This window comes from Spermophilus citellus (genome assembly GCF_964194105.1).
Source record: "Spermophilus citellus genome assembly, chromosome: 10".
NCBI classification, from domain to species: domain Eukaryota; kingdom Metazoa; phylum Chordata; class Mammalia; order Rodentia; family Sciuridae; genus Spermophilus; species Spermophilus citellus.
In genome coordinates, this window is record NC_138197.1 from 123,013,020 (window position 1) to 123,023,725 (window position 10,706).

General features: G+C 43.7%; 1 protein-coding gene across 1 annotated transcript; it reads left to right on the top strand.

The window, feature by feature from the left end:
- Positions 1–8,527: 8,527 nt before the first annotated feature.
- ASCL4 (achaete-scute family bHLH transcription factor 4) lies at positions 8,528–10,410 on the top strand. Its single transcript, XM_081311450.1, has one exon. The coding sequence runs from the start codon at positions 9,114–9,116 to the stop codon at positions 9,621–9,623; it is 510 nt and encodes a 169-aa protein (XP_081167576.1). The 5' UTR covers positions 8,528–9,113; the 3' UTR covers positions 9,624–10,410.
- Positions 10,411–10,706: the final 296 nt, after the last annotated feature.

Here is a 10,706-nt window from a genome sequence, read left to right on the forward strand (position 1 = left end):
ACCTCGGGGACCCGGGCCGGAGGGGGCGGGCCGCGAGAGGCTCCGCACCAAGCGCCGCGTCTCCAAGCCGGCCCGATCTGGTCGAGCGCCGAGCGATCGACCCGCCGTTGCTAGGCGACCCGTGCTGCGGTGCACGCGGCGTGAGCATTCTGAATCCACGAAGTTCTCAGATCCCGCGCTTCGCGTTTCGCGGCTCGCTCCTCACAGGGAGGCATCCATGGGTCCACGCAAACCCGAAATTTTCGAAATAAAGGGCTTAACCAGGGATTTGGCTGTGTGGCCCCGAGGAATTGGGATTCCATCCCCAGTGGCCCCGAGGAATTGGGATTCCATCCCCAGTGTTTTTCACGGCATGTGACGCCTGAAGGTGGCCCAATGGTGGCTTTGGGACTTTGTACAAATGTTCTCATTTTGCTCTCCGTTCCTTACTGCATGCCAGGCGCTGTGCTAAAGGCTGGGGCGTACTACGAAGGCTTTAAATATTGCAGGAAAATGATTCTGAACTTAATGAGGAGTGGACATGGAAACCGCACCACACCTTCTGGTATCTTCCATTACAGCAGAACAGCAGGCCCAGGGAGTCTTCCTGTCATCCAGAAGATATTTACTAAAATACGTCTCAAACATAGAGATAGAAAACAAGACACCCGAATCTGCCTTGGATAGCTTGCAGCTTAGTGGGGAATTCACCAATGCAGAAGTAAGCAAAACGTTTTGGATGAGAAGAGGGGAGAGGTCAATTTCTGTAATGTGTTCCTAGTTTGACTTCCCATAAGGAGAGAGCACATTCCTATGAGGGAACTTATCACTGAATGGAACAGGTCACACTGGTTTCCTTGTCTTGTTGATCAGATAGAAATGTCAATCATACTACAAAGAGGTGCCACAGCGTTCCCTAAAATACCTGGGGCCTAGAGAAGGCCACCTGTGTTAATGTCCAAACACTTGCAACAGGTTTCAGCACCTGTTTTTTTTTTTTTTTTTGGCAATATTGTTAAGCACAGAGATGTAAAGATGAATTGGAAAAATCTGGTCAGATAAATTTAAGAACTAAAACTATCATATTTACATAGAAGAAAATATAGCACAAAACAAACTAAAAATTTACAAACTGAATTTCATCAAAATCAAAACTTTTTTTCTTGAAAAGACACTGTCAACAAGATGAAGAGGCTAAGAGAAAACATTTTTAGAACAAACACAGGATTTGTGTTTGTGTCTATAATAAATAACCTTTTAAAGTCAATAAGAAGACAAGCAACTCAGTTTTTTAAATTGTGCAAAATATTTGAACAGCCACTTCACTAAAGAAAATAGGTAAATAGTAATTAAGCACACAAACAAGATGTGCAGCATCTTTAGGTATTAAGGAAATGCAAATGAAGCACTGGAAGTAACATTACATGAAAGGAAAGTGACCACAACACTCAGAGCGACCAAGAGATCTTTATTGCAGCAGTGCAAAAGGGGAGGAAAAAGAGAAAGCGAGAGAAGAGAGACAGCAAGAGATAGAGCAAGAGAAGAAAGAGAGGGCAAGAGCAAGAGAGAGGGGTCCAGCAGGAGGGAGTTTTTAGCCAAAATCTAATGGGGTCTTTGGGTTTGCAAGCTGCCTTGTTGGCATACAGCGATTGGATAATACAGTAGTTGCTAAGGGTGTCATCTTCTGCCTTCAGGCAGATGGGGCAGGGGTCAGATGTGGGTTTCTTTTGTAACCAGATGGGTGGGGGGTCAAGTGTTCAGACTTGATGCAAACAGGTGATAAAGGACCAGACAGAGGGGGGTTTGGGTGCGTGGGTTATCCTGCAGCTAACATTTGTTCAGCCTGCCCTGCAGCTAACATTACACACCTTCTACAAATGGAAAAATTAAAAAGAACTACCATAACAAGTACTAGTGTATATGTGGAGCAAATTCCTGGACCCCTCACACATTGCTAACACTATGCAAACTGCTCCAGCCCCTTTCAAAAACAACTTGACAGTTTCTTAGACCATACAATCAGTAATTACACTCCTAGGTATTTACTCAAGAGAAATAAAAACATAAGTACAAAAGCATATACACAAGTGTTCATAGTAGCTTTATTCACAGTAGCCCACAACTGGAAACAACCCAATGTCTAACAGCTAGTGAGTGAATAATTATAGTGTATTAATATTGTGGAATCTGGGCTGGGGCTGGGGCTCAGTGGTAGAATGCTTGCCTGGCATGCACGAGGCCGTGTGTTTGATACTCAGCACCACCTAAAAATAAAATAAAAAATAATAATACTCCTACACAACAATAAAAAGAAACAAGTTATCAATACATCTATGGAACTCAAAAAACTTTATTAGGCATAGAGGAAGAGCATGAGAAGAAGATTACCATCAAATAGGGAGGAGAGGTGGGAGGGAATGGGAGAGAGAGGAGGAAATTGCACGGAAGAGGGAAGGAGACTCATTGTTATACAAAAATACATATAAGAGGATGTGAGGCGAAGGGGAGAAAAAAATGAGAGTGAAAGAAATGAGATATGGTAGATGGGGTAGAGGGAAGGGAGGGGAGGGGAGGGGGGATAGGAAAGGGATAGGAGGGGCAGCAGAATAAAACAAACACTTGTTTGGCAGTATGTATAAACGTGGCTGTATAATGAACGTGATCCTGCAAGATTGTACACGGGGGAAAATAAGAATTCATACCCCATTTGAAACAAATGTATGATATATGATATGTCAAGATCAATGTAATGTTTTGAGCAACCAATAAATTTCTGATGTTTAAAAAATAAATAAATAAACCAATTAAAAAAAAAGTTTATTAGGCTAAGTGCAAGACACCAGACACAAAAGATTACATATTATGGGTCTATTTACATGAAATTCTAGTAAAAGCAAACAGGCAGAAAATACCCCGCCTGATGGAGCTTAACATTATAACAGAAGAAGACAGAGAACAAATAAATAATTCAAATATGTAGTACTTCAGATAGCGAGAAACACCATGGGGGGAAAAACTATGGCTGGCAAAATAGGTAGAAAGGCTCAGGGTTAGGGGCTACAATGTTAAAGAGCGCTCGCCTAACATGTGTGAGGCAATGGGTCTGATCCTCAGCACCACATTTTTAAAAAAAGTAAATAAACAAAATAAAGGTATTGGGTCCATCTACAACTAAAATTTTTTAAAAAAAATTAAAAAGAAGAAGAACATTTCCTTAATTTGGTAAAGAATATTTGTGAGCCAGGTGCAGTGGTCATGTCTGTTATCCCAGAAGCTCAAAGGGCCAAGGCAGGAGGATCGCAGGTTCAAAGCCAGTCTCAGCAACTTAGCAAGACTCTGTCTCTAAATAAAATATAGAAAAGGCTGGGGATGTGGCTGAGTGGTTAAGTGTCCCTGGGTTCAATCCCTAGTACCAAAAATAAAACAAACAAACAAAAAACTGTGAGATGGTGAAATATCAGAAGCTATCTCATTAAAATAAAAGGATGCCAGTGATCACTACTACTGTTAGCATCAGAATGGAGATCTCAGGCAGTGAAACTCAATAACAAAAAGAAATGATTTATATTTCAAAGGGAAATGCAAGACTATCAGTAGTCCATTAGTAGACAATATAGTTACAGTTTAAGAAACACTACAAACTCATCTTTTAAAAACACCTGCTGGGGCTCAGTGGCAGAGAGCTTGCCTAGCATATGTGAGGCACTGGGTTCGATCCTTAGCACCCTATAAAAATAAACAAATAAAGGCATTCTGCCCACCTACAACTACCAAAAACAAAGGAAAAATTCCTGCTGGAAGCTGGGCACAGTGGCGCATGCCTTAACCTCAGCAACTCTGAGACTGAGGCAGAGGGTGGCAAATTCAAGATCACCCTGGATAACTTAGCAAGACTGTCTCAAAATGAAAAATAAAAAGGTCTGGGGGTATAGCTCAATGATAAAGTTCCTCGGGGTTCATTCCTCAGTATTAAAACAAAAAATAAAAAACTTTTTATGGGCTGGGGTTGTGACTCAGTGATACAGCACTTGCTTGCATGTGTGAGGCACTGGGTTCAATTCTCAGCACCACATACAAATAATTAAATAAAATAAAAAATTTCATCAACAACTAATAAAAATATTTTGAAAACTTTAAATTTCTATATGACAAAGGACTGCAGAGACAAGTTTAAAAATTCAAATAGTGCTTGAGAACAGCAAAAACAGTAATAAGTTGTACCTAAATACCTAAATGGTTCTTTGAATTTTTCTGTAAATTTTATATATATACTCTTCAGAGTGCAATGATATGTGTAAGGATTAAAACAGCTTTCCGGCTCTGATTGACAATTGACCTTCTGTTCTCATTTCCTCTGAAAACCTGATAAAGGTAGAAGGTCCATTCTGCTGCTAGGTAACCTCACCCACACCAATCACTTGATTGATGAATTATATGTAGATTGACACAACTGTAAAGGCCTGTTGGGGAAAGATAGTTTTGGGCTTCTCTGTGGTGGACTCTGTGTAATTCAGCCCTCCAGGCTTCCTGGAAGCTGTTTGTGGAGAGGTTATATGATGTATTGGCTCCTAATGGGTAGGTGACTTCTAAGTCAGAACAGTGGCCACACTCTGGTGTGAGTCTTGTTCCTTTGCACCTGTGTGGTACTAGGCCGTGGTGGGGCGGTGGGGAGCAGCTCTGTGGGTTGCTACCTAGATTAGCACAGAGATTCCCAGGGAGGTAAATGCCTAATTATGCCCTACTCCAAGCTGTCATTCCTGACCTCTCCTTCCAGATGAATTTGATGATGCCAAATGTGGCCCACAGTACTCTTAGGAGTCTAGAGATTTAGTTATATTTGGTGGCTATTGCACATGGTTGTACAGATAGTTAATACTTGAGCTATATAGAAAAGGACTTGTTGAATTCGATCATGGTAGATGATCGATTTGAGATTTAGTTAACTACACCTAGGAAAAGACTTACATCTAGCATGAGGTCATATATATGGATCCCTGTTCCCCACTTCTCATAGCTGAGGCAAATTACAGGCACGGGGTCAAAAGGGTATGTACACCTTGGTGCCATGAGCCTAGGAAACCCAAATCTGTAAGACATCATATATTACGAAGAAAGAGTCAACCTCAATCTTTTTGACTCTCATGTTTTAAGCAGGTAATGAAGGATCTGAGTGTTAGGGGTGGAAGGGTTCCTCATCCTTAAAGATACTTTTAAATCTGTTGAGCCCGGCCTTTAGTGAGTGCCCATCCTTCCCTTTATGAACACATTTAAAGAGGACCACACACATTGGGGTTGGGGTGGTGGCTCAGTGATAGAACACTTGCCCAGCATGTATGAGGCCCTGGGTACAATTCTCAGCACCACATCATAATAAATTAATAAAATAAATAAAATAAAGGTCCACCAAAACTAAAAAATATTAAATTAAAAAAAAAAAAAAAGAGAGAACCACACACCAGTCCCAAATGTTCCTGTGGCTTAGTATATCTGTAATCTGATCTCGCCAGCTGTGTTACTCAGCTTTTCCTCACTGTGACCAAAAATACCTGACAAGAACAACTTAGTGAAAGACAGATTTATTTGGCTCATGGGTTGAGAGGTTTGAGTCCATATTCAGCTGTCTCCATTTCTTGGGGCCTAAGGTGAGCAGAACATCATGGTGGAAAGAAGGTGGAGGAAACAGAGAAAAGCATCTGGAAGTACTGAAAGAAAGCGGGGGAGGGGGTAAGAAGAAGATATACAGATGCCACCTCCACCTCCCAGTGCTCCAATCAGCTATCAGAGGATCAATCCACCAATGAGGTTAGAGCCCTCATGATCCAATTATTGCCTAAGAGCTCCACCTTTGTACACATGAGATCCTAGGGGACATTCCAAATCAAAACCATAACACCAGCCTTATGTGAGATATCTTTAAGTTGGAGAAAATATTTATCTGGGTCAAAACTGTAGAATGAAGATCTGGCCTTTTTGTGTGTGGTATTGATGTGTGTGTGTGTGTGTGTGTGTGTATTCCTGTACATACTTCTTCCTCAGAGACAGAATGTTTAAGGAATTGGAAAACCTGGTTCCGGTGCTTTAAACTATCAACTATATTGATAAATCTGTTGGCTTGATTTTGATTAGTGTCATTTGAGTGTTCTATCCATTTTCTCTTATTATAATAAACTTAGCTTTTTAAGAAAGTAATATGCACTGTTTGAAGTGAGTGAAACAGTAGAAAGATCTATAAAGAAAAATGGACACTCCTCTAGCCCCAATGCAACAATTTTCAGGCAGCCACTGACCAAGTTTGGGGCGTGCCTTTCCATTTCATTCTCTGTGCGCACACAAACGCATAAAGACATATGCATCAGGTAGGATTGTTTTATGTTCACGCTATAATTGTTACTCTATGATTTTTTAACACATCAAGTATATATGCAAGTTCTTACATATAGATCTCAATATTTTTAGTAATAGCATTATAGTCTAAAAGTATTAACCCTGTCCCTATGAATTGGACATTAAGGCTATTTCCTCCCTCCACACCTTTTTTTCTTTTTTACTACCACCAATGGTACAGTAAACATACTGTACCATTAAACCAATAAACCAATACTGGTGCACTGTTGATTTAATTATTTATTTTGGTGCTGGAGACTGAACCCAGGGCCTCCCACACGCTAGGCAAGTGCCTTTTTAAAATTTTGAGATAGGGTCTTGCTAAATTGCCCAGGCTGCATTTGTGATCCTTTCTGCCTTAGTCTTCCAAGAAGCCAGAATTACAGGCGTGCACCACCACACCCAGCTTGGGGCATTCATTTTTTTGTAAGGCAAAGGTATAGAAATCTTTGGATCAAAGAGTATGTGGTGTGCACTATTAATTTCAAGGGCTAGGGATATAGCTCAGAGGCAAAGCATGGGCAAGGCCCTGGGTTTGATCTCTAGGAGTGCGCACATGCTCAAGTTTGTTAATGTCAATAGTTTCCTTCCCTTAAGCTTGCAGCAATATATGCTTCAAGTCCTTCCTCGCATCCTTGCCTGACCTGGTTGCAAATATTTTTCTCTGTGCTCCTCTCCAAGCTACTCTTCACTGTGCAGAAGAGTGATATTTTTCTTTTTTTCTACACTACAGATTGAGCCCAGGAATGCTCTACCACTGAACTACATTCCCAGTCCTTTTTATTTTATTTTCATACAGGATCTAGCTATGTTGCCCAGGCGGACTTCCGACTGGCAATCCTCCTGCCTCAGCCTCCCTGAATTGCTGCGATTACAAGTGTGTGCCGCCATGTTCAATTTAAAATGAGTTTTTTGAAGTACAAATCTATGTCACCTCCCTGTTTAAAATACTTCAATTTCTTCTTGTCATTCTTAGAATAAAGAGCAAAATATTTGACACAACCAAAAAAAAATAGCTTGTGACTTAAAAGCCTACCTGGTTCTCTGAAGGGCTTTTCTCCTAATAGGAAGAGAGTCCTCAATTCTACGGAGAAATCACCACAACAGGGAGGTTGTTTGCCAGTATAAGGGAGCTACACTTTATAAAATGTGACTAACTTATGCCTGAAAGGAATAATTATTTCTCTATTATTTGCCTTGATGGAAATGTTTTTCCAGTTGCTTGGGGCAGATCATCTTAGAGTAAACAGGGAAGCACAGGACTTGTCAAAAAAACATGTTAGGGCGACACCTTGGCTCCCAAGGAATCGACAGAAGGTCTGATCATAAACGTAGGGGGTTTTTGCTTCTCTTGTTTTTAAGTTGGACTTTTAAAGTAGAAGGTGCTTTAATGTGCTGATTTGCAGAACAGGAAATCTGATTTTCAGCATGATAACACATTCTTTGACATTAACCAGTACAGTTGGATTTTTAATGACACTTTTATCTTCAAAGCCCTTTACCAACACGAATGGATTAATTATTCATTTTTTGGTCGTGTGTTAAAAAGACAAGTCTTCAAAGCCGTCTTTTTTTTTTTTTTAATATGGAACTGGGGCTCCCCACTTTTCAAACGTTGTTTCTCTGTCCTCAAGGGAGAAAATAAATTGTTGTTGTTGTTGTGGTGGTGGTGGTGGTTGTAAGAAGAATACAATGGAAAAATACTCTGTGCTAAGGAAAGACGATGTCCTTACATCCTGCGTGGGATTAGAACAGGTCGGGAAACCGTACTGAAACTGTGTTTACAGTAAGCACTGTGAGAAATAACTGGCTAAAAGTGTCTGTTACTGTTCAGTCTTTTGATGTTAAAAAGTAGCCTGGAGACCAAAGCACCCTGAGTCAAACAGACGCTGGAACATAATATGCGGGCCCTTATATTCTTTTCTAAAGAATGTATTTTTTCGTATTCCTTTCAAAAAGTGTCTAACTGGGTTTTTAAAAGATTTGGTTTGGGAGAAGAAAACGAGCTTCCCCGGGGGTCCTCCTTGTTTTGACACATCTTCTAACCACAAGAGAGCAGTCTTCCCTTTGATGAGCGCTTCCCTCCACCTCCCCAGAAATGAAAGAGCAAGTGTAAGTTTGCAAACACTCTAAAAGCTCTTTCCATAAGACCTGGACGCCGGAAACCACGGGGCAGTCAAGTCTTGATTTTTCAAGGAGAAAGCCTCGGGTAAACTTTCGCTCCCCGCCAGGAGACCGGTAGGTTCCTGGGAAGAGTTCTCAAACCTTCAAGATTCCTAGGCTGCTTGCAAAAAAAGCCCTCATCTCTTGAAGCCCCAGAACGGTGTATTACAGGAATTGAAAAGCGTTGGTGGCTCTGGATGATTACTGTTTGGTGTGCGCCCACATATCCAGGCTAGGGGAACGAGCAGAGGAGCCCCCCTTTCTTATCTTTTGAAATAAGATCAGAGGAGAAGACGGGGATTCAAGAGTGGATTGGCGCGGGGGAGGAGGTCCTGTATCTGTCTACCACCTCTGGCCTGGATTTTTATAGCGATCGAGGAGTGCAGTGAGCTTCGGAAGCCATGCAAACTTTCCTTGAAGCCTGTTCTGGAACCTAGTTTCCAGACCCCCAAAAACCTTTTCCAAAGGCAGACCAGCGGTGCCAGGCTGTTTGGATGGACCACAATCTGGATGAGACCAGGTTTTAAGCCTCATCTTCGGTTGAGAGATTAATTTCTTGAGTGATCTGTTTGCTTTTCGGCGAATTGATGGAGAACCGGAAGTCAGCCGGACTGCTGACCCTTCAGTATGCGCTGCGCACCGCGCCCCTGGGCGTGCCAGGGACCCTGCCTCTGCTCCCGCCGGGGGACCCCTTCAGGGTTTCAGTGCGTCTGGACGCCGCGTGCTTGGAGCCGGCGCACCGGGGCTGCGCGCGGGGAAGGCCGCGCCCGCCCCCACCGCTGCGCGGCGCCCTGGAGCCCGCCTTCCTCCGCCAGCGCAACGAGCGCGAGCGGCTGCGGGTGCGCTGCGTGAACGAGGGCTACGCGCGCCTCCGAGACCACCTGCCGCCGGAGCTGGCCGCCCCGCGCCTCAGCAAAGTGAAGACGCTGCGCGCCGCCGTCAGCTACATCAAGCACCTCCAGGAGCTGCTGGAGCGCCATGCGCGCGGACACGAGGGCCCGGCCGGCCCCCAGCGCAGGGCCGAATGCAACAGCGACGGCGAGTCCAAGGCCTCGTCGGCGCCCTCGCCCTGCAGCGAGCCGGAGGGTGCGAGCTAGCGCTCCGACCTCCCGGCCCGGCCCCGCGCCCCCTGCCGCCGCCGGGGCAGCCTGGACTCCTCTCCAAACGCGCTTCGCATTTTTAATCTGGTTTCTTCTCCTGGCCTAAATCTTAAGGAAAAATAAGTGATTTGCTTCAGGGGAACAGGGGGTCTGCCATTTGGGGGCTTCCCCCCCCCGCGCCCTTTTTGCTTACGTGCCGGCAACTTAGTGGTGCTTTTAGGGAAATTCTTTTCCCTTACTTTTAAACGCAAATGCAAACTGTTCCAGGTTCTGAGCGCCTCCTTCTAAATAGGATTATTCGGACGACTCAGGGCGGTAAAAAGTGGAATTTCCCACAGTTCGTGATATGGGTTAAGTTAAACGTTAACCCAAGAACGTTACCCTCACCCTACTCCACCCACCCACCCCCCGCGCGAGACCGTCCTTTAGGTGAGAGGACCATTTCCCTTGCACACCTTACTTTGGAAGTTGCTTCAGAAAACTAATTGACAAGGCGCCTTGGGGGAAGGCGACTCTGGGCCAAGTCCCCAGGCCACGCTGCAGGACTTCAGCACACACCAATGAATCTGTAAATGATGGTCCAGCCCGGACATTCTGTTTGGTGCACACTGTTTTTAATCAATAAGTGGCTACTTGAAAACTTCGTAGCATTTAACCAATAGTTTGTCTTGGCATTAATTGGAAAAGAACCCAGATTTGTATGACTTCTTTTCCCACTCAGTTACTTTTGTCTGCCGTTTTCCCTTTTCTTTGTGTTCACCTTTGTAGTTCTCGCTCCATCTAAGAATCTGATTAAAGTGACACTGCGACTTTAAAATAAAATGAAAATATACTTAGTGCTTTTTTAGGGGGCGGGGAGGGGACTGGGGATTGAACTCGGGGCAGTCAGCCACTGAGCCACTTCCCCAGCCCTATTTTGCATTTTATTTAGAGACAGGGTCCCACCGAGTTGCTTAGTGTCTCGCTTTTGCTGAGGCTGGCTTTGAACTCGTGATCCTCCTGTCTCAGTCTTGGGAGCTACTGGGATTACAGGCTTGTGCCACTGCACCAGGCATACTTTACTGTTTTTTGATAGTAGAA